The sequence below is a fragment of the Girardinichthys multiradiatus genome, chromosome 18 (assembly GCF_021462225.1).
Source record: "Girardinichthys multiradiatus isolate DD_20200921_A chromosome 18, DD_fGirMul_XY1, whole genome shotgun sequence".
Lineage (NCBI taxonomy): Eukaryota > Metazoa > Chordata > Actinopteri > Cyprinodontiformes > Goodeidae > Girardinichthys > Girardinichthys multiradiatus.
In genome coordinates, this window is record NC_061810.1 from 34,438,072 (window position 1) to 34,465,032 (window position 26,961).

General features: G+C 37.1%; 2 protein-coding genes and 1 long non-coding RNA gene across 7 annotated transcripts; 2 read left to right on the forward strand and 1 right to left on the reverse strand.

The window, feature by feature from the left end:
• The first annotated feature begins 621 nt into the window (after window positions 1–621).
• On the forward strand, window positions 622–12,025 carry LOC124884218 (dehydrogenase/reductase SDR family member 11-like). Of its 3 annotated transcripts, none has more exons than XM_047391993.1 (7): window positions 622–849; window positions 2,727–2,936; window positions 10,445–10,539; window positions 10,835–11,024; window positions 11,495–11,587; window positions 11,695–11,760; window positions 11,858–12,025. In XM_047391993.1, the coding sequence occupies exons 1-7, from the start codon at window positions 718–720 to the stop codon at window positions 11,897–11,899; spliced, it is 828 nt and encodes a 275-aa protein (XP_047247949.1). In that variant the 5' UTR covers window positions 622–717; the 3' UTR covers window positions 11,900–12,025. The 3 variants fall into 3 exon arrangements, with proteins under 3 accessions (XP_047247949.1, XP_047247951.1, XP_047247950.1); XM_047391995.1 differs by having other exon boundaries at window positions 623–849; window positions 10,925–11,024; XM_047391994.1 differs by having other exon boundaries at window positions 625–849; window positions 10,895–11,024.
• Window positions 12,026–15,383: 3,358 nt separating this feature from the next.
• On the reverse strand, window positions 15,384–22,015 carry LOC124884219. The gene is made up of 5 exons (XR_007042403.1): window positions 21,743–22,015; window positions 19,047–19,141; window positions 18,769–18,879; window positions 18,085–18,178; window positions 15,384–16,233 (listed from the first exon to the last, which is right to left on the reverse strand). It is a non-coding gene; the product is annotated as an uncharacterized LOC124884219 (long non-coding RNA).
• A 232-nt stretch (window positions 22,016–22,247) lies between these two features.
• On the forward strand, window positions 22,248–26,529 carry LOC124884217 (dehydrogenase/reductase SDR family member 11-like). Of its 3 annotated transcripts, none has more exons than XM_047391989.1 (7): window positions 22,248–22,470; window positions 24,347–24,556; window positions 24,948–25,042; window positions 25,339–25,528; window positions 25,999–26,091; window positions 26,199–26,264; window positions 26,362–26,529. In XM_047391989.1, exons 1-7 carry the CDS (start codon window positions 22,339–22,341, stop codon window positions 26,401–26,403), a joined length of 828 nt encoding a protein of 275 aa, XP_047247945.1. In that variant the 5' UTR covers window positions 22,248–22,338; the 3' UTR covers window positions 26,404–26,529. The 3 variants fall into 3 exon arrangements, with proteins under 3 accessions (XP_047247945.1, XP_047247948.1, XP_047247946.1); XM_047391992.1 differs by having other exon boundaries at window positions 22,249–22,470; window positions 25,429–25,528; XM_047391990.1 differs by having other exon boundaries at window positions 22,250–22,470; window positions 25,399–25,528.
• The last annotated feature ends 432 nt before the right edge of the window (window positions 26,530–26,961 follow it).

The window sequence follows — 26,961 nt, forward strand, 5'->3', positions numbered from 1 at the left end:
TAAAATTTAGCTCCAAACGAAATATTTAGGTGAGATATAAATATTTAATTTGCAAATTAGCATTGCTAACTCAATATTTAGTTTGGAGCTAAATATTCAGTTTGGAGCTATATGTTACCCCCTTAAAAGAAGGGAAAAAGTGCAAGACAATGATCACAGGAGACCGTATCAGTGCTTCTCCTTTCACTCATGTGTATTGAGTGCAGAAAAAAAACATGCGAGTCCCCCTAGTGGATCCTTTAGGTTGTGACGTTAAAATAACCCCTTTCCCAAAAAAAGAAATTTAAATTCATTTTAATTCAATTCAAAAATACTTTATTAATTCCAAAGGGAAATTAAATGTTAAGCTTGCTAACTAAATATGTAATTTGTAATATTCAACTTGCTAATTAAATATTTAGTTTGTAACTGTTATATTTATAAATGTATGAATGACATGGTGAAAATATGACTTTGAAAAATGAGCCCCCATTTTCTTTTCTTTAAGCTAAATAATCCAAAAATATTGCTGTTAATTTTTGACAAAGTAACTTTACAAACGGCACCTCGTCTCATCCATCCGCTAACACAGTGACGATAGGCCCTGAACGCACCACGGTAGAGGTGGCGTCTCCATGGTGAGGAACTCAAGACTATAAATCATCCGGTGTTCTCTCGGCTGCACTCTTTCCTGGTTCTCCTTCTTACCTGTAATAAACGTCCTACTGTGAAGCTGTGATGGACCGCTGGACGGGCAGAGTGGCTCTGGTGACCGGAGCTTCGGTCGGGATCGGAGCGATTATCGCCAAAGAGCTGGTCCGGTTCGGCATGAAGGTGGTGGGCTGCGCAAGAAACGTGGACAAGATACAGGTTTGTTCCACTTTTAAAACTTTTAAAAAAAAAAAATTTCAAATTAAATCCGGATATTATGCAACTTTGTCAAAGCAGCTGGGAACGTTTTTACATTATTTATAATAGAGGAACGGTTTCAGACAGCTTAGATTATTTATGCAATTAGAAATATAATTTTAACATTGAGTCACTGTTGAATCAACGTCAGGTAGTTGAGTTGGATAGCCGTTGAATTAACGGTTAAATCTAACCAACGTTGAAATAGCAACGTCTTTTCTACATCATGTATCATCATGTCTGGATGTTGGAACAATGTTATTTTTTAACTGACATATTTCAGCAACATTTTTAAAAGTCATATTTGTAAAAGTAATGTTTATTAGACATACAGCTCAAAAACTGTTGATATTTCTATGCTGAATCTATGGTGAGTTAACAACACCAATTCAACTGTTTGCTGTTCAAAATTGTTTTGTGGTTTAATTAATGTTTTCTTTTAAACTGACATTATTTCAACAACATTTAAACGTTTTAATGTCAGTTGAATGCCAGCTGGGCTACGTCATGATTACATATGAGGGGCGTTTGAAATTTATTATAAACAAGCAAAACCCGTTAACACAGAAAGGTCATGTTATGTAATAGAATAAGCAGATCAGTTTCCAGTTAAAATCCACTGCGACTGGTTTGAAGAAAACCTCTGACTGGGAGTTCTGCTGAGTTACACAATGAATCAAATGTCTGCAGCAGGATTCGTTTTGGGTCTTTTTTGAGGTTGGATGTTGTTGAAAAATAGTTAAGCGGTTCAAAAAACCAAAACAAAATCCAGCATTTTGGAATTAAATATGAAATATGTTCAATCAGTCTATTAAATATATAAAGATAAAAGCTGGAATGAATAGGCCGCTTGTTGAAGAAAAAGTGTCCACACAAATACAGAGTTTAATTTCCTGTATAGGTCAAAGTCCTCACAAGATGAAGCTCACTATGTGTAGTAATTATTTAATTATTCAGCCATAAACATAAGGCGTTGTTTGCACATGCTAACAATTCTGGCTACTTTTTTTTATCTTCAAACAAAAAAGAATCAAGTCATTAAAGTAAGAAATTGAGCTTTTTATTATTAGTTAAATTTGTATTTTCCACATGTTATTCTTGATTCTTTAGAGTGGCATTGGTTTAGCTTTTTTTTTACAGAAAAGCTGTTCTGTATGAAAACTCTCCAAAGACGCCTTAAAACCAAACATTTAAAGCCATCTACTCCTTTTTGAATATGTTTTAAGACATCCAAAATAGTTTTGTAACATTGCAAGTATTAAAATGACACACAAACAAGTCAGTTTGAGGGTAAAACATCATGAAGATGCTGTGAGGGTGACGTTACAGTTGGAGTCTACTGGTCTGTCTAATAAGATCCTCTAGTGTGAGCAGCAAACAAAGGCAGCAGTTTTATTTTTGAATAAACAGCAGTTTATTTTTGAAGAGGTAACAGTTGCTTCTTCCGGGATTCTGTGGGTGATTCCAGCAGGTGGGTGTGTCTGTAGTCAGCTCCATGTATATGACAAACACACCTAATTCAAATATTAGCTTCAACTACAAATAAAACCTAGAATTAACTAAACTAACCATTTACACTGAAAATTAAAGAAGTATCTATGAAATTATACATCAGGATCATCATTAATATGTCAGTAGTAAGATTTACAGTATGTTGCACTCCATTTCCATTGAGTAACAGTCTTAGATTTAAAATTCCACCCCTAAATAAAACTGTAAATTTATGCTGAGGATCTTTTTAGCACAAATTAATGTATAAATTTGCAGTCCTGATAATGTCAGACATTTCAACCAAATGTTTGTAAAAAGTAAAACCACAAACTTTTTCTCCTTTTTAGGCGCTGGCGGTAGAGTGTCAGACTGCAGGCTACAGTGGCGTCCTGATCCCATACAAGTGCGACCTGACCAGTGTGGAAGACATCCAGTCCATGTTCGCAGCCATCAAAGCGAAGCACAAAGGCGTGGACGTCTGCATTAACAATGCCGGCGTGGCTCACCCTGAGCATCTGCTGAGCGGAAAAACCAGTGGCTGGAAGAACATGCTGGATGTAAGAACTCAATGTTACTCTGAAAATCTGATGTAACATTGTTTTAAGGCTCTAAATTGTTCAGGGATAGTCAGAAATAGTTTTCATTCCTGTGTTGTGGAATTTTCTTATCAAAGTGGGTAGAAGTTGACTCATAACAAGAGAAAATCCGGACTTTGTCTTATAAGTTTTATTCAAAGGCATTCAGCGTTTGAAGACCCTGACACTGAGGTTAGTCAGTGAAACAGAGCCCCGATCAACATTTACACACAGTATTTATACCAGAACATGACTGTGTTATCTCAACTTCAAAGAGTCTGTGTTTTATGACCCAAACCCTTCTTGAGTTAAAAGGTGACAAGGTTATCTAGGAACAGACCCAACTGCCCTTCCTGACATTGTCCTAAAAGATGAGTCTGAACCATTAAACTTCTGATAATGGCTTTTACAGCTTACTCCCTAACCCAGATGTTCACAGAAGTGAGGTAACCCAAAGGTCACACACTTTGGAACACTTAATAAAAGAATTTCCATTACACTCCCTTCTTCTGATTACAAGATAATCACAACTAAAGGAAAATTAACAAATTATAAACACAACTAAAAAAACAAAAAATCCTGCTGCCTCTTCTGAGTGGCGTCTGCGCTTCAAGCTGCCCTGTTACCAGTCTGGTACAGGTGGGCGGTCGTTGGAAGCTCCTCTAGAAATATATTTTGAAACAGGAACTCTAACCTGCTGGAAGTTAGGCTTCCATAGTCCAACTAAACAACGGTGGAAATGAACACATTCAAATTTGTAATAATACCATAATGATAAATATCAAGCAATAAACATAAAAGTTAGATAAAAGCATCCGAGATATCCTCCTCAGAGTCAGTCTCGCTGTCAAAGTGGGAGGAAAGAATCTCTCACTGTGGTGTGTGTGCAGTGAGGCAAATTACCTTATGATTTCTAACTTTCAGGCAATGCGATGGCCTTAAGTAGATTCTGAAATAACGTTGCACTGCCCAAGGGATTATTGTGCCCTTGTAAGAACAGTGTTCTTCAACCACCTGTTCAATCACTCGCCAGTGATCAGTTTACAGTTCTTTATCTTGTGGTGGTCCGCTGTCCTCACACCTTTCATGCCGTGGATGATCCAGTTGGAAGATGACTTGCGTCCTGGAAGCCAGATGAAGCTGGAGGAGCTGGAGCTTTCCTGCAGCTTTCCTGCAGCTTTTCTGGGTGTCTAGTAGGATCTGATATGGGCCATTCCAGCACCTGGACTTCCTGTGTTTTCTCCTAAATTCGCTGACCAGAATCCAGTCGCCAGGAATAAAGGACTGGAGGGTGGAAGTGGCTGTTTCTGGTAATGCAGCCTTCACCATCTGTGAAACTTGAGAAAACACAGTGGACAGGTTTTGACAGTAAAACAACATCCTATCTTCACACAAAGATGTGGAAGAAAATTATCTTGGCAATATCCCCATGTCCAAATTAGGAAACCTGCTACACAGCACTTCAAAAGGACTGAGATTTGCCTGTGTCCTTTGTCTCAATCTCATATAAGTGAGAACAATAGGTAGAGCCTTCACAACGCTTGGCTAATTTTCAATTCAAAGTCCCATTCTCAAACCTAAGTGCTTAACTACATGAACTCCATCAAAACATCCAACAAAATCCAAAGAATTGATCTTCTGACTTCACCTGATATACTAGCAGTAACCATCAGCTAAATATTCTGAATATCAAAAATGTGACATGATGTTTGTGGAAGGTCTGACTACAGGTCAATATTTCATAGTTTCAAAAAACCCAAAAAGAATTTCAAAAATGGTCTAATCTGTAGAGATATAAAATTTCACAAAAGAATCAACACCATAATTTCAGAGAGGTTTTCAGAATGTGGTCTTAGGGAGCTATGCACCATTTATATAAACAAAGTACAACGTCTCTCTCGCATTGTCACTAAGTCCTCACTGGAGGTATGAGCTACCCTTTTTCCCATGAGTGCAAAAACTTTTGGAACCCCATGTTGCTTTATTCTGACATTCCCCTCTTCTGGCGCAGGGTCCAACCCATGCGACAATTCAGCAAAAAGTCTGAACAAAAATGTTTAGTAACCAAGATTACATTACCTAGAACCAAAGAAACGAATTCTGACATAACTATGTGTCACTATGAATTTAACGAAAGCAACATAAGGAAAATCCAGATGTTTTTAACTGCAATTCAGTTCCATCAACAACCAAACACAAACTTTAGTTATTCACGTCATCAATGTCTCACTTAGAAATTAGTCACATATCATCCTAATTTGTCTTGTACAAAGATGAGTATTAGATTAATGGACATCCAATGTAATTTGGATGAATAAACCCTACAAATTGAATCTAATAAATAATTCCCACCAAGTATAAAGTCATGACTCAGATTCTTTATCAAAAATATATTCCTTACTTTTGGCATATCTTGAACTGTCAGCTAGTTTTAATGGTACCAGGGAAACTTTCAATCTAATAAATCACCAATGATTCTGCATGCAAAACTAATTCTTCAAACTAGTTTAAACTATTTCATTAACCTTTTAATAATAAAACACATAAATCTAAAAGTCATGCTACATCCTTAATCATTATACAAAAAAAAAACATGTTATTAAGGCAACAATCAATACAAGCATTTTGATTCTATTGTCTCTTAAACAGTGTTAAAACTCAGGAAGGGAGGTGCTGAGCGTTACCATGACAACAAAGGCATGAACCAACCTGGTAGGTGGGCGGAGTCAGGCAGAACTAACCTCTGATTGACAGCCTATGGGCGGAACCACAGTTTCTTCATCCCATCCCACATTAGTGTAACTTAAACTGCAAAACTGTTAACATGCACCTACCTGAGAAACAAGCTGCTTCTTAACTCTTCTGAAAACTCAAAGTTTAATCAATCTGGGATTTAGAAACATTATTCTAAACATGGATTATTGTTTCATGCAACATATAATCAAACATTCATTCAAACAAAACAAAGACAAAACATCAAAGACAGACAAATGTCCAAATTTGAAGCTTCAAGAATTCAAAGAAATTTTTAACAATCTCTTTTCAGAATATGTTTTCTCAGCCATATCTTTTAATGCTATAATTGATCAATGTTGTTATGATAATCTTCAGGATCCTTTTTTTTTTTTAAATGAGTGCACATAGTCCAAAAAATCTCAAAGTATTTAGAAGCACAGCAACAGTTTTCTCTTAAATTAATCCAAATTTACTGATGCTGAAACCTTTTGCTAATTCTTTGTACTGTAACTCTGTAATAATAACTACAATCCTGAGAGTTATTGTTATAGTTCTCTTTTTGTTTGGCTCAATTTGATCGCAGCTGTATTGCAGAATTTCAAGTTAAATGCAAAGAAGTATTTTTAATTTAATTGAATTCAAATTCAAAGATACTTTATTGATCCCCGAGGGGAAATTAGAAAAGTCAGCATTGACATTTTCATGTTATACCCAAACTAAACAAAACTGCAGTGTTTGACTTAATCATAAATTAAGATAAAAAGCTTGTCTCCAAACTGGACTTTTTCCCACATAGTGTTTCAAAAAGAACAAACATCATTTTCTTTAATTTGGCTATTTAAATTTTGAGAGTTGGGGAGAACTTATTACTAGAACCCCTCTTTTACAATCCAAATGGTGATAAATGTTCCAATATTTTATCTCTTAGTAATCTGAAATCACCTTGTGTACCTTTGTATTCCTATGTATTCCTTTAATCTTTAAACCCTAAGAAATCAAACAAGGAGACTTGAGTTTGAGCCGACCATCCTCTTACTGTTAAGAGGGCCTTTATTTCTTTTCTTTTCCTAAAATAAAGGATTTTACTTGTCTTTATTCCGTTATACAAGTCCTAACCTTGGTTCCAAAACTAAACTCTTCAACCCCAATCTGTGTTCCCCAGAGTAGAAATTTTGAGTATTATTGCATTTCAAAGTCACCAAAATGACTGGAACTCATCATTGGCTTAGATCTATTTTAATAAGTAATCAGCCTACCTTTAATTAAGTATTATAATTTCATGGACCCAAAATCTATGGCTTACAGGCTTCAGGAGTCCAGGAACCACAAGTTGAGTACTACTGCATTGAACAATGGTGTTAACCTTCTGCAGAGATTGAAGGATTGGCTAAATATATTATTTCTGCTTGGACAATAATCAGATTTAAAATTATTAGTTCACATCTCCTAATTTACCTCAGATCATATTTGCTTCGAACACAGTTCATAAGAAGCTTCAGACAAACATTATGCTAAAAAAACAAAAACAAAACAAAAACCAGATCTGTTTTAAAATAAAGAAAAAGCATGCTTAAAAAACTTGTTACTGTGGTGGAAAATAACTCCATGGTTCTGAAGGCCTTTTCATGCAGAGTCTTTTAGGAAACATGAGATTAGTTTAATTTTTGTGTGGTACCACTGTCCAAACAGATTCTTTCTAAATAACCCAATTTTTTCATACTCATTTTAAAGGTTTGTTTTACCAAGGAAAATGTGTTTAACAAAACCAATTACTCTCAAAAGTTTTAAAAGTTTTTAGCTGCTGATATCTTATAAAACAACAAGTGTTTTAATATTTCTGTGCAGCACAGAACTGATCAGGTGTCCTTTCCTTCTCCAAAGGGAGAAAAAAGAACCTGCAGAACCAAACCTTTCATAGTTTTTGTCAGGACCTGATATAAGGTACAGTGTAAATCAACACGCTGCATGAATCAGGAGAGGGAAGAAAAAAACCCTAATATAACCTCTTCCCAGCAGCTGCTGTGAAAAACAATGAATTTGTACTTTCCATAAGCGTCAGTTAACACTTGTGGACAAAAACTGCACCAAACTGTAAATACTGTGTCAGAAACTGTATGAAGACCATCTGCAGTAAAACTAAGCCTGTTTTAATGAGGTCTCTACCCATTAGATTTATGGAATACAAAATCTGACAACAGAAAATAATATCTGAAGGAGAAACCCATCAGGTTTTACGCATTCGCTGGGTTTTAAAAATGCTCCTTCATGAGATCTGTCCTGAGAATAACATAGAAACACTTGGTTACTGCTGAGTTTTGGAGATGTTGTAACTTCCTCTGCTTTTAATAACTTTTAATAACTAGAATAATTGACCCTGAATATTCCACGACGAAAGAGAACTTGTTTCTCTGAAAGAATTAACCGGAAAGTATCAAATGTACTAAGTTATCACCCTTTTAAAGATACTTTTCTAACCCTAAAATAATATTTTAACCCGCTATATCTGTCAACGTCAAGCAAGCGTCACATGAGCAGCGGTTAATAAGCGTTCTTCATTGCAGAAAATAGGAAAAGATTTATGCAAATGTGTGTGTGTTTGTACGTTACCCCCATCAGTTTCTAAATCGCTCCAGAGTCAGACTGTCATGGCACACAGTCCTCTATCAGTCCAAAAAAAACAACCAGGCCCTTCCCCGGTCTGTTGGTGAGACATTCACTCATTCTTTGTCCACTTTAACTTCTCTAGGAGGGAGAAAGAAGAAACTTTGCTCCGGTTTCTCTTCTGCCCGCATAAGATGCTTTCAATATAAATCCAGTGTATCGCTCTTCTGGCTCTTGCAAACAACATGGATCTTTGTCCATCTCAGAGAGTCCAGATTTCTTCTGAGTTTCGTTTTTTTTTTTCTTGTAGAAAGTCACACTGCGATTTTCAACATGCAGGAAAGCAGATCTCTCTCTTTCAGGCCGTGCTGGAGAAGCGTCTCTGGTGTAGTAGCCATGGAGAAGGGCAGGTTTCTAAAATCCAGACTCAAAAACGCAGATGTTGAACTCAAATCCCATATATGTGTGTATTTGTGTGTGAGAAAGGCAGAAGAAAAGTTTAGTATAGGTTCAGATTTTGTACAAATACATATTATCAGTCAGTCAGTCAGTTGTCCACCTGCCTGTCACTTCCTTCCACAACATGCACTATACTCCTTTCTAAAACAACTTTCTTTTCGCATCTCTAATGTCCCTTTTCACTTTTACCTTCTTTACCGACTGATCGCAATATTTAAGACAAACAAAACATCCTTCAGGAAAGTTTTAACTCTTTAACCCCTTAATTGATGCACTCTGTGCTTTTTAATATTCTTATGTTTTTTATTTATTTTTCCATCAACTGTTTTACTTGAAACTTTTTAAACTATTTAACTTATTTACACTCAAACTTCCACGCTGTGAAAAACCAAACTTATCTTCCAAATTAAAGCACATTTAACACAATCATCCCCACTTTTTCCTTTCATTATTTTATAAATCAGAGTCTGAAGAAGGAGACACCCCTGATGCCTCAAGGTTCCGGAACCATTTTTGTTTTTACCTGTTCAGCGGCACGTCTGCCCACTGGCTTTTCTCCTTTATGAGGTGTAGAAAATTGCTAAAAACCACCCGCAAAACCCTGTGTTTTGCTTTATCTTATTGTTACCAATAAGAACCTCCCTGCAATTCCTTTTGCAGGGTAACCGGGCCCTCAGCTGATGTCCTCCCTCTCGCAACTCTGGAACCTAATTAATTAGTTAGGAGATGATGGTTAATGTATAATAAAAATAATAATATACATTATATCATACAGAGCAACTTCTCACCCAGATATATTTGAAGACAAATTGTTCGGATCTAATCGGCCAGACGCCGCAGGCGGGCATGAGGACTCCACTACCGTAATATGGAGGTGGACTGAGAACAACTCTCAGGCTGGCCAGGCGTCCGTGTCCCATCCTGCGGTCTCCTCTGGCACGTTAGATCCTGTTCGTGACGCTAAAATTGTTGTGGAATTTTCTTATCAAAGTGGGTAGAAGTTGACTCATAACAAGAGAAAATCCGGACTTTGTCTTATAAGTTTTATTCAAAGGCATTCAGCGTTTGAAGACCCTGACACTGAGGTTAGTCAGTGAAACAGAGCCCCGATCAACATTTACACACAGTATTTATACCAGAACATGACTGTGTTATCTCAACTTCAAAGAGTCTGTGTTTTATGACCCAAACCCTTCTTGAGTTCAAAGGTGACAAGGTTATCTAGGAACAGACCCAACTGCCCTTCCTGACATTGTCCTAAAAGATGAGTCTGAACCATTAAACTTCTGATAATGGTTTTACAGCTTACTCCCTAACACAGATGTTCACAGAAGTGAGGTAACCCAAAGGTCACACACTTTGGAACACTTAATAAAAGAATGTCCATTACACCTGTAAATGAGAAGGAGATGGGAGAAACAGTGGAACTGCAAGGAGCATAGGTGCTACTCGGGTACCTGAGATCAATGGTGGGCAAGATATGGGTAATAACAGAAATCACGGAGGCAGAGTTGGAGAAGTTCAGATATTGAGAGAGATCAAAATGGAAAGGATTAAATGGAATAAACCTGGATGACAGGTTTAATCCATCCAGAAAATTTTAGACTAAAATATATAGTAGTTGAACTATGACACCCAACTTCTATAAACATTTATTCTTTGTATATTTACTGTGTTGACATGTTCTTTTGCAGGTGAATGTTTTGGCTCTTAGCATCTGCTCTCGTGAAGCGTACCAGTCGATGAAAGAAAGAAAAATTGATGATGGGCACATCATGAACTTGAACAGGTACACTTTTATTTATATTGTTTCACCTTGCAAATGATAATAATCGAGCTGTTTTTGCAGCAGGTAGTGAAAGGCTCACAGAAATTAAAACAGGGCGCATAAAGTTAATGGCAGCAACATCTCTGGCAACGGTTTTGTCTGTGTTTTGAGGAACTTTCAAAGCAAAAAAATTGAAACATTCAGTTTCTCATTAAAACATGAATTAAATAAGAGTCTTGTGGCACAAGATGTCTAATATTGTTCAATGGTTCACTATGAATTCACATCAGTTGGGATGTTTCTGTGCTTTCTGTAGTGGGATATATCAGTACTTCTTTGTAAATGTTGGCCCATCAAATATTTTCTTCTGTTTCAGCATTGGTGGGCACAATGTAATTAACAACAGCGACGTCCATTTCTACACGGTCACCAAATACGCCGTGTCCGCACTGACTGAAGGCCTGAGGCAGGAGCTAAGAGAGGCCAAGACTCACATCAGAGCTACAGTAAGGCTGCAGTGCTGTCTCCCTTCATTTAAAAACACACCCTTGTACTTGTTTAGCCTGCAGTGAGTCAGTATAAAATCAAATCTTTTTGATAGATCCACCACGCCTCATAACAAACTCTCTGAGAATATTATAAAAGGAACCTCATTTAACACTGAGGATATCAGTCAACTTCACTTTTCTATTTATGTGGTAGAGACCTGTGAGGAGTGTTTGTTGGCATAAGGGCTCATGACTTAAGCTGCTGTGTTCTTGAAAGACAGATTTATCTGTTGGTTTTTAAAAAGGATATGCAGGCCAGGCACAACTTAGAAATGCATGACTGCCGCTGATTTGACTTATCAGTCTTTCAGCTTTTAGTATTTTTACATTTGACCCCATAAAGTTTCAGGCTCAACCGGTTCTGCAGTCTATGGTAGAATAGATCTTTTTATGTCCTGACGTTAGCCCACTGTTCTCTGTCTCTGCAGTCTATTTCTCCTGGTATGGTTGAGACTGAATTTATTTATCGGCTCTACAGCGATAACCCTGAGAAAGCTAAGGCAGCATATTCTCGCTTTAAGGTAAACATATTAAAAATGTATATATTTAATAATCCATACTGCATTAATATAATGTAGACTTTTTACAGAGATGACGAAAGTAGTGAAGCCTTTACCTTATTTTCCAGACCTTGGAAGCAATAGACGTTGCGAATGCTGTTGTATATGTCCTAAGTGCCCCTCCTCATGTTGAGGTAGTTGCCTTTTCTATCTTTACAAGCTTTGTGTTTTACTTTTGTCATACCTTCAGTTATTCAAGAATTATCTGACCGTCACCACCTTATTTTCCAGATCGGAGAACTTTTGTTCCGACCTGTGGAGATGCAAATATGATCTTACAACCATACGATGGCTACATTTTACATACACTCATTCTACATATGATTTCTGTACCGCATCTATGAAATGAATGACTGTAATCACTATTCAAAAGAATAAAAGTCTGATTTTAAGGTGAAATGTGTTGCTGCTGAGACTTGTTATAATGCCTTGTAAGAGCATTCATAACCCTGGCACCTTTCCACATTTTGGCATGTTACTTCCACAAACATAAATGTATTTTAATTGCTTGGTATGAATGAATGCATGAAGGAATGAATGAATTAGTTTTTCATTTCAAATGAAAAGCAACAAGTGTTTACAAGGAAATGAGAACAAGGAAAACTTAAAACAAGCATAATGCATGGTTATAGATGTTTAGAGTTTTCACATACATCTGAATATTCATATGGACAGATTGCATTAGACCAAGACTGTTAAAAAGCCCTAATTGGGACATTGGATGATTCTCTTGAGATTGTAAAAATGCAAAGAAATGATAAACTGTTAACTTAGATGCCTATTAATTATGCTCATTTATAGTAAATTATCCTACTAGTTTAGAATTGATTAAGTTGCATTCTTGCATCTTCCTGCAAATCATATTTCAGTAAATGTCTCCATCATTCACCAGTGATACATTTTTGTCTTGTTCAACGTCTAATCACTAAAATCCCAGGAAGCTTCATTTTGTTTTACCTTTGCGCCCCGCCAGCCAGTCTGAGGTTGCCCTTCCAACACCAAATAACAACTGTGTGTTGAGAAATCCTCCGTCTGCAGCGTCAGAAACGGGAGTGAGGAAACTTCACCTGCTCAGGAACAACTTCGGTTCTCAAAGAGAGGTGACACCAGTGTCTCATTTCGGACTAAAAAAAGGCACTTTTCAGTTTTACTATGGCAATTCAGGATGGTTAGAGACTTTGGGCTTACTTGGAGTTCTTTCTTTTCTCTCTTGCAAACATTTACTGTAAGAACATTATGTGAGAAATTTGAGGGTAACTGAATACATCAGCCAGGAAGTTAGAGCAAATATGTTAAAGAATAGGTGTTCCAAATGGACAATGACATGCATACATGACATACAGCCAAATTACTTACAAAGATGCTTAATGACAACAGAGTGAATGTTTTGGAAAGACCATCATCAGGTCCTGATCTCAGTTCTGTAGAAATCTTATGGGAAAAGCTGAAGAGGTGTGTGAGCAAGAAGGCCTACAAACACGACTCAGTTACATGACTTCTGTCAGGAGGAATGGACCCAAGTTCTAGCAAACTGTTGTAAGATACTTGGAAAATGATACCCCGAAACATTTGACCAAAGTTGTACAGTTTAAAAGGCAATTCCTCAAAATACTGAGGAAATGTAGGTAAACTTTTAAATTCTTTTAGCTCATCAATTCATCCAGAAGCAGGGAACTCATCCTTTTAGCATTTAGTACATTGAAATATTGGTAATCCAAAATGGATTACCTAGTTTAAACTGAATGTCTCCATTTAGCTACCCATCAATTTACCATCAAGAAAGGAATCCCCACAGCATTATTTTGCCACCAATATATTTTTGTTCTTGTTGTGTGTACTGTCCTTATCTGGTTTAGTTGTCAATATGCTCCAAAATCATCCAAAACTGCAAGGAACTACACTCACCAGCTTCCCAAATAAATTTATGGTTTAAATCAATGGACTCTTGTCTTTTTCAGTAAAACGTGATCAATTGGTAAACAAAAAAAAAAGCAACATTTCTTAAAAGTACTACTTTTACAATGAAAACATTTACACAAAAACTGGCTTCACAATTTCATCTTACTGTAGACAGTTAAAGCTTCTGTGCATAACTCTTAAGTCTTCCTTTTACATTTCCCTCCTGGGCAGTCGAACAGTTGGACAGTCTTGTAATCATTTAAAATGCATCAGTGGTTTTGTTTAGAGTTAACAATTTTACGGGTTCACAGAAGGTGTGTCCTGTGGGGAGTGGCTTCACCATGGTACTTTCAGGACCATGAAAACTCGGTCTGTTTCTCTCTCTCTCTCAGTTCATATACAGGAGTTGGACAATGAAACCGACACACCTGGTTTTAGATCACAATAATTTATTAGTATGGTGTAGGGCCTCCTTTTCCGGCCAATACAGCATCAATTCGTCTTGGGAATGACAGATACAAGTCCTGCACAGTGGTCAGAGGGATTTTAAGCCATTCTTCTTGCAGGATAGTGGCCAGGTCACTACGTGATACTGGTGGAGGAAAACGTTTCCTGACTCGCTCCTCCAAAACACCCCAAAGTGGCTCAATAATATTTAGATCTGGTGACTGTGCAGGCCATGGGAGATGTTCCACTACACTTTCATGTTCATCAAACCAATCTTTCACCAGTCCTGCTGTGTGTATTGGTGCATTGTCATCCTGATCCTGATACACAGCACCGCCTTCAGGATACGTTTGAACCATTGGATGCACATGGTCCTCAAGAATGGTTCGGTAGTCCTTAGCAGTGACGCGCCCATCTAGCACAAGTATTGGGTCAAGGGAATGCCATGATATGGCAGCCCAAACCATCACTGATCCACCCCCATGCTTCACTCTGGGCATGCAACAGTCTGGGTGGTACGCTTCTTTGGGTCTGTTTGAGTAAATTTACTCAAATATTTTTAGTAAAGAATATCTAATTTCAACAGCTATGAAACACTATGAGAAATTAGGCAAAGTCTACTTAACATTTCTGAATAGATTTCAATGCTAATAACCTTAACATTGTGAGTAATATTATTGCCTATTTTTTATCTTCAACGTACTTAATGATCATAACTAATAATTAATAAATATAATTAAGTATTAGTCAACTGGGAAGGTTACATTTACCTAAGAAATGCATTTTCAGACACATGATGATACGGATAGGACCAACTTTTATTTAACTTAGTGTTGGAATAATTGAATATAGATTTATCTTATATTTTCTCCTATACTTTAACTTGACTATTTGATCTCATAACCTTTCATGATGTTTGTGTGAGAAAGGATGTGATGAGTTTGTCTGCAGGATAATAAATGGAGCTGAACTAGCAGAAGAGAAGGAAGCAGTCCAGTTGAGGAGGTCATAAAGATGAAGGCTGATTACACTCGACAAAAAGTCACAACTGACCCTACCAGTTGTAGGAGACTGTGGGAAATGTGTTGTTAATGTATAAAGCTGTTTATGACCTGTTTACGATGCAGTTGTTGTTTTCCCCCATCCTTTAGAGAACAATGTTTTTGTAAACTAGGGACCCCCGAAAGACAATAAAAAGAGGAAGCGGACAGATGCTGTTCAGAGCGGTGCGAGATCTGTAACTGAGCAAATCTTGACCGTTTCTCCTCGCAAAGCGAGTAAAAGGAACTAATACTTTGTCTCTCTTTTCTTTTTGTGTTGTTATAAATATTGTTAGGTTGGTTAAACCTGACACTTAGCACATGCTCAAAAATAAACTAAGATGGTACAAAATTATTCTCCAAGTCACATACTCAGAACTGTGCTACATTTCATTTCACAAAACATTGGTTAAGATACATTCCTCATCTTTTCACCAGTAATTAACATTGCTTATACCCAAATGGGCTAATGTGAATCAAAAATCAAGATGGTAGTGGAAGGATGCAATATTCATACTGCTGACTTTTTTTATACAGTGAAAATAAAAAAGAAAATGTTGATTTTTTTTTCCAAAATTGAAAAATTCCAATAATCTGTAAAACATCAAACTTTCAGTCAAAGAACCTCAATCAGACAGTTTTTACCCAAAAAGGAGACCCTAATACTTAATCAATCAGTAGCTTAACATTTTCTGTTTAGAGGACCATGAAACACTGTAATCAGTTTTAACTGGTCACTTTTAAGTATCCACTCTTTTTTGTCTGTACCAGGGAGAGGATTTTTGCAGATGGCATTGCCATGAACATCACTGGGAACCAGGAAACCAAATGAACAGAACAAAGACATATTTTCTAAATATAAAAACCTGAAACAAGTTTCTATAATTAAGTCAAATGGTCTTTCTTGTGGCATGATGAAACAACCATAAGAAATTAAGTACATTCCAGTTTGCCTTTGAGGCTATGGACCTTCCTGGGCAGCTTTGCTCCATCAAGCTCCAGAAAGATTTTCTGGAATACAGCAAACGTGTTCTTGAGCATCTTGGGATACTCGAGGTTGAGACCGTAGATCAGACCCATCAACAGCATACAGGCTTTGGTTCGGTTACCAAACCCATTCAGCACCCTGTTTCCCTCAATCACCACAGACACTTCAGCTGGATCCTCCTCTGCCAAAGGATTATGAATCACAAGTACCTTCATGGTTTGGTCTGTGTGGTCCTATGTTTAAGAAACAAAAAAGTAGGGCCATTTTCAGTTCAAGCATATCAACAATACAAGGTTTTAATATAATTCATTTTTCTTGGTAAAGTCTAACTTTTTAACAGACGCTGTTTTGTATAAGAGGGGCAAGGAAAGGGGGTAAAGAAAAGGTGAAAGGAGAAAAGGAGAGTAGAACACATCACGTACAGTGCCTTGCGAAAGTACTCGGCCCTCTTGAACTTTTCAAACTCTTGCCACATTTCAGGCTTCAAACATAAAGATATAAAATTCTAATTTTTTGTGAAGAATCAACAACAAGTGGGACACAATCGTGAAGTGGAATAAAATTTATTGGATGTGTCAAACTTTTTTAACAAATAAAAAACGGAAAAGTGGGGCGTGCAATATTATTCGGTCCCCTTGCATTAATACTTTGTAGCGCCACCCTTTGCTGCAATTACAGCTGCAAGTTTCTTGGGGTATGTCTCTATCAGTTTTGCACATCGAGAGACTGAAATTCTGGCCCATTCTTCCTTGCAAAACAGTTCGAGCTCAGTGAGGTTGGATGGAGAGCGTTCGTGAAAAGCAGTCTTCAGCTCTTTCCACAGATTCTCGATTGGATTCAGGTCTGGACTTTGACTTGGCCATTCCAACACCTGGATACGTTTATTTGTGAACCATTCCATTGTAGATTTGGCTTTATGTTTTGGATCATTGTCTTGTTGGAAGATAAATCTCCGTCCCAGTCTCAGGTCTCTTGCAGACTCCAACAGGTTTTCTTCCAGAATGGTCCTGTATTTGGCCCCATCCATCTTCCCATCAATTTTGACCATCTTCCCTGTCCCTGATGATGAAAAGCAGGCCCAAACCATGATGCTGCCACCACCATGTTTGACAGTGGGGATGGTGTGTTCAAGGTGATGAGCTGTGTTGCTTTTACGCCAAACATATCGTTTTGCATTGTGGCCAAACAGTTCGATTTTGGTTTCATCTGACCAGAGCACCTTCTTCCACATGTTTGGTGTGTCTCCCTGGTGGCTTGTGGCAAACTTTAAACGAGACTTTTTATGGATATCTTTGAGAAATGGCTTTCTTCTTGCCACTCTTCCATAAAGGCCAGATTTGTGCAGTGTATGACTGATTGTTGTCCTATGGACAGACTCTCCCACCTCAGCTGTAGATCTCTGCAGTTCATCCAGAGTGATCATGGGCTTCTTGGCTGCATCTCTGATCAGTCTTCTCCTTGTTCGAGATGAAAGTTTAGAGGGACGTCCGGGTCTTGGTAGATTTGCAGTGGTCTGATACTCCTTCCATTTCAATATGATTGCTTGCACAGTACTCCTTGGGATGTTAAAAGCTTGGGAAATATTTTTGTATCCAAATCCGGTTTTAAACTTCTCCACAACAGTATCTCGAACCGGCCTGGTGTGTTCCTTGGTCTTCATGATGCTCTCTACGCTTTGAACACAACCCTGAGACTTTCACAGAGCAGGTGCATTGATACGGAGACTTGATTACACACAGGTGGATTCTATTTATCATCATCAGTCATTTGGGACAACATTGGATCATTCAGAGATCCTCACTGAACTTCTGGAGTGAGTTTGCTGCACTGAAAGTAAAGGGACCGAATAATATTGCACGCCCCACTTTTCAGTTTTTTATTTGTTAAAAAAGTTTGACACATCCAATAAATTTCATTCCACTTCACGATTGTGTCCCACTTGTTGATTCTTCACAAAAAATTAGAATTTTATATCTTTATGTTTGAAGCCTAAAATGTGGCAAGAGGTTGACCAGTTCAAGGGGGCCGCGTACTTTCGCAAGGCACTGTAATATCTTGAGTTGATCAGTCATTTAATAACATACCTGGCAGTCTTGGAAGAGCTCTTCTTGTTTTTCCCCAAGGTACTCAATAAGACAACAGATGACGACATCCCTTTTTTTTCTCCACACTCTGTGACTGTAAAAAATGAATTTAAGTGACAAGATGTACAGTTTAAGTTAAAGGTTTATTAGATTTAAGGAAATAAAAGTAATTAAAAGTGAACATTGCAGTGTTTTGTTTAATTGTAATATAGCAAGAAAATTGGGACTTCTATTTTGTGGATGCCACAAGAATTGTTTTCAAAAATGTTTTACTTTTCTTTAAATTAAATTCAACCACAAGGGTAGAATTTTATATTTTAATTGATAATGCTTGGGGGGAAAAAACAAGAAAAAAGTTGTAAGCCTAGAGGCTTATTGGCATTATTTTAACCTGTTGGAGGGTAGCTTTGAAGTTTTCAAATCTTGTTTAAAAGGTGATCAACTTGTAAATAATCTTCTGACTCACTGTAGGTGAATTAAAACCAAAATAATGCATGCAAATGCTGGAATTTGTTTCTCGTGTCATGCACAAAGCAGAAGTCCTAAATGACTTGCTAGAGGAGCAATAAGGTTGTTTACATAAAATCTGTGGAGTAGTAAAACCATTTTGATAATTTAAACTTTTTGCTATTTATCTGCAGATATGTTTTTGCAGTTTTGTGATAAAGTGAAACAACAATATACCTGATTTATTGTGTCCAGGAGAGGGCACATCCTCGATCCTTCAAGTTCAAGTTTTCGCATAAATGTCTCTTCCAGCGAAATAGTTTTTATACGACGAAACTCTTCCTTGATCTGTTGAATGAGCAAAAGAGTCCAAAAATGTGTTTTACTTTTGATGACAGAAAACTAATTAAAGCTGATCTTTCTTCAGATCAGGCACTTTTAGGTTTTATTATTTCTTTCTTTAAGCCCTGCATAGCATACACTGTATGTTATTTTCTTCATCAAGAAATGCATACCCAAAAGTACAGACAGGCCTCTCAAAGGTCTGGAAGTCCCAGCAGAAACAACTACGCATGGAGTGAGGAATGACTTCAGGTTTAATGGAGAGGACCTAACAGGTGAAAAGAGGACAGAAAGGGTAAACATGGAGAGAAAAAGTTAGCAAACCAAAAAATATATATACATATATATATAGATTGTGGTGGAATTTTCTTATTTTGATGATTAACTTCTTTTTCTTTGAGGTCCACTTCCTGAGGGCTAGCTTCATGGAGTGCACACATGATGGCAGTCTAATGACTTCACCTGGAGGGACTTCCCTAATCATCCATCTCATTGGGGCAGACCACTAGGTGAAGCTGAGGGTTGAAATGGACTGAAGTTTGTGTTTTGATTTGCTCTGTTTTTTTATTGTTGACTTGTATATTTAAATAAGTTGTTGGTCAAGTGTGTGTGTATGTGTTTAAAATGACTTTTGAGCAATTTTGATAGCTTATGTAGCTGTTTTGCTTAAGAGAAATCCTCCTTGAATTTGAAGAGTGGAAGCATCCCTATATATTTAAGCAGGATTGCAGAGTAGGGGTGGTGGTTGTTTTTTGTTTTTGTTGAGATGGGTTGTGCCAAACTTATTTTTCTGCCTGACCTGTGATGCAAAAGACTTGTACCAGAATCTGCACTGGTGAGCTGATGGTGTACATTTTTTATGAAAGAAATTAAAAGAAAAAACACAGAGCTCTGGAAAACTGATGAAGCCTGTTTCTATTTGTTTCATCTTATGGTCCTCCTCCTAACTGCTGGGTTTTGTCATCCTGTCTGAGGGTTCTACAGCGCAAAAGAGCCCCCACAATAAACAAGGAAAAAGAACCATGTATAAATTTCCTGTCAAAAATTCCAAGTTCGACACTGTGTTTTGGTAAACAGCAATAGATAGAGAAAGAATAGGTATAGATGTGCTTACAAAAAATATTTATATCTGAACAAAATGATTTGCAAATCCTGTTCAACCTATATGCAATTTAATAGACTACAAAAACAAGATATGTCATGTTCAAACTGATAAACTATTTAGTTTTTTTGTGCAAATATTCACTCATTTTGAATTTGATGCTTGCAACACGCTCCAAAAAAGCTGGGAGAGGTGCAACAAAAGACTGTGAAAGGTGAGGAATGCTCAAAAAACACCCGTTTGGACCATTCCACAGGTGGAAACAGGTGAGTGTCATGAATGGGTATGAAAGGAGCATCGACAAAAGGCTTAGTCGTTCACAAGCACGGATGGGGTGAAGTTCATGATTTTGTGAACAACAGTGTGAGGAAATTGTTCAGCAGTTTAAGAACAACGTTTCTCAACGTACAATTTCATCATCTACAGTCCAGAATATCATCAAAAGATTCAGAGAATCTGGAGATATCTCTGCACATCAGCAGCAAGGCCAAAAACCAATATTGAATGCCCATGACCTTTGATCCCTTAGGAGGCACCACATTAAAACAGACATCATTCTGTAACAGATATTACCATGTGGCCTTAGGAACATTTCAGGAAACCACTGTCAGTTAACACGATTTGTCGCTACATCTACAACTGAGTTAAAATGTTACCATGCAAAGCGAAAGCCACATAACAACAACACCCAGAAACGCTCCTGGCTTCTTTGGGCCCGAGCTCATCTGAGATGGACTGACACAAAGTGGAAAAGTGGGCTAAGGTCTGAGGAGTCCACATTTTAAATTGCTTTTGGAAATCATGGACGATGTGTACCTAACGTGCACAACTCTGCTTCTGGTGCAAGTTCTGATTTTTCCAAAACAAGCACAAAGTTGTTGTATGATCCAGGCTGTTAATAGCAAAACATTCTGAGTGTACAATCATTATCCTGTTCTTCCCTTTCAACTCCCACACACTTTATTAAAAGGCTCTCCATGCTATGGGGTGCTGTTCATAAAGTTACACAGTCATAAATTGACAGCAATATTTTGGGTTATTTAGCCTGTCATAGGAGACAAACTAAATATGCAATATGCAAACTAAATATTTAGTTTAAAACTATATATGTAGTTTACAAACTGCATATTTAGCTCCAAATTTAAAATTTAGCTCCAAACGAAATATTTAGGTGAGATATAAATATTTAATTTGCAAATTAGCATTGCTAACTCAATATTTAGTTTGGAGCTAAATATTCAGTTTGGAGCTATATGTTACCCCCTTAAAAGAAGGGAAAAAGTGCAAGACAATGATCACAGGAGACCGTATCAGTGCTTCTCCTTTCACTCATGTGTATTGAGTGCAGTAACAAACAAAATACAAAACACTGGAGCATCTCCTTTCACATCATTTGGAATAACCTTTTTAAATGTATATTATTTAAGGAATGTTTTTATATCAAAGTCAAAACTAATTTTTAAAGCATGAAATAGAAACCATTTCACAGTCAAAATAATTAAGCAAACACATTTGTACTGATGTCATAACAATCATAAACAGAGCAGTGCATTATTCTTATTTAAATAAGTTGGACTACCGGACACCATAACGGGACACGAGGCTTTCTGCCGCTAGCAACGGTGTTAGCAATAGTGTTAAGCTGCACATAAGCAACAAACACACAACTCCGCGGTGCAAAGCAACTCAAACAGATACAAATGCATACGTACAGGGTTATTATAAATCCACACACCATTCTCTTAACAGATTTATCCCATTAATTACCTTAAAAGAAGGGAAAAAGTGCAAGACAATGATCACAGGAGACCGTATCAGTGCTTCTCCTTTCACTCATGTGTATTGAGTGCAGAAAAAAAACATGCGAGTCCCCCTAGTGGATCCTTTAGGTTGTGACGTTAAAATAACCCCTTTCCCAAACAAAGAAACTTAAATTCAGTTCAATTCAATTCAAAAATACTTTATTAATTCCAAAGGGAAATTAAATGTTAAGCTTGCTAACTAAATATGTAATTTGTAATATTCAACTTGCTAATTAAATATTTAGTTTGTAACTGTGATATTTATAAATGTATGAATGACATGGTGAAAATATGACTTTGAAAAATGAGCCCCCATTTTCTTTTCTTTAAGCTAAATAATCCAAAAATATTGCTGTTAATTTTTGACAAAGTAACTTTACAAACGGCACCCCGTCTCATCCATCCGCTAACACAGTGACGATAGGCCCTGAACGCACCACGGTAGAGGTGGCGTCTCCATGGTGAGGAACTCAAGACTATAAATCATCCGGTGTTCTCTCGGCTGCACTCTTTCCTGGTTCTCCTTCTTACCTGTAATAAACGTCCTACTGTGAAGCTGTGATGGACCGCTGGACGGGCAGAGTGGCTCTGGTGACCGGAGCTTCGGTCGGGATCGGAGCGATTATCGCCAAAGAGCTGGTCCGGTTCGGCATGAAGGTGGTGGGCTGCGCAAGAAACGTGGACAAGATACAGGTTTGTTCCACTTTTAAAACTTAAAAAAAAAAAAATTTTCAAATTAAATCCGGATATTATGCAACTTTGTCAAAGCAGCTGGGAACGTTTTTACAATATTTATAATAGAGGAACGGTTTCAGACAGCTTAGATTATTTATGCAATTAGAAATATAATTTTAACATTGAGTCACTGTTGAATCAACGTCAGGTAGTTGAGTTGGATAGCCGTTGAATTAACGGTTAAATCTAACCAACGTTGAAATAGCAACGTCTTTTCTACATCATGTATCATCATGTCTGGATGTTGGAACAATGTTATTTTTTAACTGACATATTTCAGCAACATTTTTAAAAGTCATATTTGTAAAAGTAATGTTTATTAGACATACAGCTCAAAAACTGTTGATATTTCTATGCTGAATCTATGGTGAGTTAACAACACCAATTCAACTGTTTGCTGTTCAAAATTGTTTTGTGGTTGAATTAATGTTTTCTTTTAAACTGACATTATTTCAACAACATTTAAACGTTTTAATGTCAGTTGAATGCCAGCTGGGCTACGTCATGATTACATATGAGGGGCGTTTGAAATTTATTATAAACAAGCAAAACCCGTTAACACAGAAAGGTCATGTTATGTAATAGAATAAGCAGATCAGTTTCCAGTTAAAATCCATTGCGACTGGTTTGAAGAAAACCTCTGACTGGGAGTTCTGCTGAGTTACACAATGAATCAAATGTCTGCAGCAGGATTCGTTTTGGGTCTTTTTTGAGGTTGGATGTTGTTGAAAAATAGTTAAGCGGTTCAAAAAACAAAAGCAAAATCCAGCATTTTGGAATTAAATATGAAATATGTTCAATCAGTCTATTAAATATATAAAGATAAAAGCTGGAATGAATAGGCCGCTTGTTGAAGAAAAAGTGTCCACACAAATACAGAGTTTAATTTCCTGTATAGGTCAAAGTCCTCACAAGATGAAGCTCACTATGTGTAGTAATTATTTAATTATTCAGCCATAAACATAAGGCGTTGTTTGCACATGCTAACAATTCTGGCTACTTTTTTTATCTTCAAACAAAAAAGAATCAAGTCATTAAAGTAAGAAATTGAGCTTTTTATTATTAGTTAAATTTGTATTTTCCACATGTTATTCTTGATTCTTTAGAGTGGCATTGGTTTAGCTTTTTTTTTACAGAAAAGCTGTTCTGTATGAAAACTCTCCAAAGACGCCTTAAAACCAAACATTTAAAGCCATCTACTCCTTTTTGAATATGTTTTAAGACATCCAAAATAGTTTTGTAACATTGCAAGTATTAAAATGACACACAAACAAGTCAGTTTGAGGGTAAAACATCATGAAGATGCTGTGAGGGTGACGTTACAGTTGGAGTCTACTGGTCTGTCTAATAAGATCCTCTAGTGTGAGCAGCAAACAAAGGCAGCAGTTTTATTTTTGAATAAACAGCAGTTTATTTTTGAAGAGGTAACAGTTGCTTCTTCCGGGATTCTGTGGGTGATTCCAGCAGGTGGGTGTGTCTGTAGTCAGCTCCATGTATATGACAAACACACCTAATTCAAATATTAGCTTCAACTACAAATAAAACCTAGAATTAACTAAACTAACCATTTACACTGAAAATTAAAGAAGCATCTATGAAATTATACATCAGGATCATCATTAATATGTCAGTAGTAAGATTTACAGTATGTTGCGCTCCATTTCCATTGAGTAACAGTCTTAGATTTAAAATTCCACCCCTAAATAAAACTGTAAATTTATGGGGGGGATCTTTTTAGCACAAATTAATGTATAAATTTGCAGTCCTGATAATGTCAGACATTTCAACCAAATGTTTGTAAAAAGTAAAACCACAAACTTTTTCTCATTTTTAGGCGCTGGCGGCAGAGTGTCAGACTGCAGGCTACAGTGGCGTCCTGATCCCATACAAGTGCGACCTGACCAGTGTGGAAGACATCCAGTCCATGTTCGCAGCCATCAAAGCGAAGCACAAAGGCGTGGACGTCTGCATTAACAATGCCGGCGTGGCTCACCCTGAGCATCTGCTGAGCGGAAAAACCAGTGGCTGGAAGAACATGCTGGATGTAAGAACTCAATGTTACTCTGAAAATCTGACGTAACATTGTTTTAAGGCTCTAAATTGTTCAGGGATAGTCAGAAATAGTTTTCATTCCTGTAAATGAGAAGGAGATGGGAGAAACAGTGGAACTGCAAGGAGCATAGGTGCTACTCGGGTACCTGAGATCAATGGTGGGCAAGATATGGGTAATAACAGAAAGCACGGAGGCAGAGTTGGAGAAGTTCAGATATTGAGAGAGATCAAAATGGAAAGGATTAAATGGAATAAACCTGGATGACAGGTTTAATCCATCCAGAAAATTTTAGACTAAAATATATAGTAGTTGAACTATGACACCCAACTTCTATAAACATTTATTCTTTGTATATTTACTGTGTTGACATGTTCTTTTGCAGGTGAATGTTTTGGCTCTTAGCATCTGCTCTCGTGAAGCGTACCAGTCGATGAAAGAAAGAAAAATTGATGATGGGCACATCATGAACTTGAACAGGTACACTTTTATTTATATTGTTTCACCTTGCAAATGATAATAATCGACCTGTTTTTGCAGCAGGTAGTGAAAGGCTCACAGAAATTAAAACAGGGCGCATAAAGTTAATGGCAGCAACATCTCTGGCAACGGTTTTGTCTGTGTTTTGAGGAACTTTCAAAGCAAAAAAAATTGAAACATTCAGTTTCTCATTAAAACATGAATTAAATAAGAGTCTTGTGGCACAAGATGTCTAATATTGTTCAATGGTTCACTATGAATTCACATCAGTTGGGATGTTTCTGTGCTTTCTGTAGTGGGATATATCAGTACTTCTTTGTAAATGTTGGCCCATCAAATATTTTCTTCTGTTTCAGCATCGGTGGGCACAATGTAATTAACAACAGCGACGTCCATTTCTACACGGTCACCAAATACGCCGTGTCCGCACTGACTGAAGGCCTGAGGCAGGAGCTAAGAGAGGCCAAGACTCACATCAGAGCTACAGTAAGGCTGCAGTGCTGTCTCCCTTCATTTAAAAACACACCCTTGTACTTGTTTAGCCTGCAGTGAGTCAGTATAAAATCAAATCTTTTTGATAGATCCACCACGCCTCATAACAAACTCTCTGAGAATATTATAAAAGGAACCTCATTTAACACTGAGGATATCAGTCAACTTCACTTTTCTATTTATGTGGTAGAGACCTGTGAGGAGTGTTTGTTGGCATAAGGGCTCATGACTTAAGCTGCTGTGTTCTTGAAAGACAGATTTATCTGTTGGTTTTTAAAAAGGATATGCAGGCCAGGCACAACTTAGAAATGCATGACTGCCGCTGATTTGACTTATCAGTCTTTCAGCTTTTAGTATTTTTACATTTGACCCCATAAAGTTTCAGGCTCAACCGGTTCTGCAGTCTATGGTAGAATAGATCTTTTTATGTCCTGACGTTAGCCCACTGTTCTCTGTCTCTGCAGTCTATTTCTCCTGGTATGGTTGAGACTGAATTTATTTATCGGCTCTACAGCGATAACCCTGAGAAAGCTAAGGCAGCATATTCTCGCTTTAAGGTAAACATATTAAAAATGTATATATTTAATAATCCATACTGCATTAATATAATGTAGACTTTTTACAGAGATGACGAAAGTAGTCAAGCCTTTACCTTATTTTCCAGACCTTGGAAGCAATAGACGTTGCAAATGCTGTTGTATATGTCCTAAGTGCCCCTCCTCATGTTGAGGTAGTTGCCTTTTCTATCTTTACAAGCTTTGTGTTTTACTTTTGTCATACCTTCAGTTATTCAAGAATTATCTGACCGTCACCACCTTATTTTCCAGATCGGAGAACTTTTGTTCCGACCTGTGGAGATGCAAATATGATCTTACAACCATACGATGGCTACATTTTACATACACTCATTCTACATATGATTTCTGTACCGCATCTATGAAATGAATGACTGTAATCACTATTCAAAAGAATAAAAGTCTGATTTTAAGGTGAAATGTGTTGCTGCTGAGACTTGTTATAATGCCTTGTAAGAGCATTCATAACCCTGGCACCTTTCCACATTTTGGCATGTTACTTCCACAAACATAAATGTATTTTAATTGCTTGGTATGAATGAATGCATGAAGGAATGAATGAATGAGTTTTTCATTTCAAATGAAAAGCAACAAGTGTTAACAAGGAAATGAGAACAAGGAAAACTTAAAACAAGCATAATGCATGGTTATAGATGTTTAGAGTTTTCACATACATCTGAATATTCATATGGACAGATTGCATTAGACCAAGACTGTTAAAAAGTCCTAATTGGGACATTGGATGATTCTCTTGAGATTGTAAAAATGCAAAGAAATGATAAACTGTTAACTTAGATGCCTATTAATTATGCTCATTTATAGTAAATTATCCTACTAGTTTAGAATTGATTA

Excerpts from the sequence above, each read along its gene's own strand:
- LOC124884218 (XM_047391993.1), top strand. The coding sequence starts at position 718 with ATGGACCGCTGGACGGGCAGAGTGGCTCTGGTGACCGGAGCTTCGGTC. Across the intron at positions 850-2,726 it reads GAAACGTGGACAAGATACAG|GCGCTGGCGGTAGAGTGTCA; the intron begins GTTTGTTCCACT and ends TCTCCTTTTTAG. Across the intron at positions 11,588-11,694 it reads CAGCATATTCTCGCTTTAAG|ACCTTGGAAGCAATAGACGT; the intron begins GTAAACATATTA and ends CTTATTTTCCAG.
- LOC124884217 (XM_047391989.1), top strand. The coding sequence starts at position 22,339 with ATGGACCGCTGGACGGGCAGAGTGGCTCTGGTGACCGGAGCTTCGGTC. Across the intron at positions 25,043-25,338 it reads CACATCATGAACTTGAACAG|TGGGATATATCAGTACTTCT; the intron begins GTACACTTTTAT and ends TGCTTTCTGTAG. Across the intron at positions 25,529-25,998 it reads AGACTCACATCAGAGCTACA|TCTATTTCTCCTGGTATGGT; the intron begins GTAAGGCTGCAG and ends CTGTCTCTGCAG.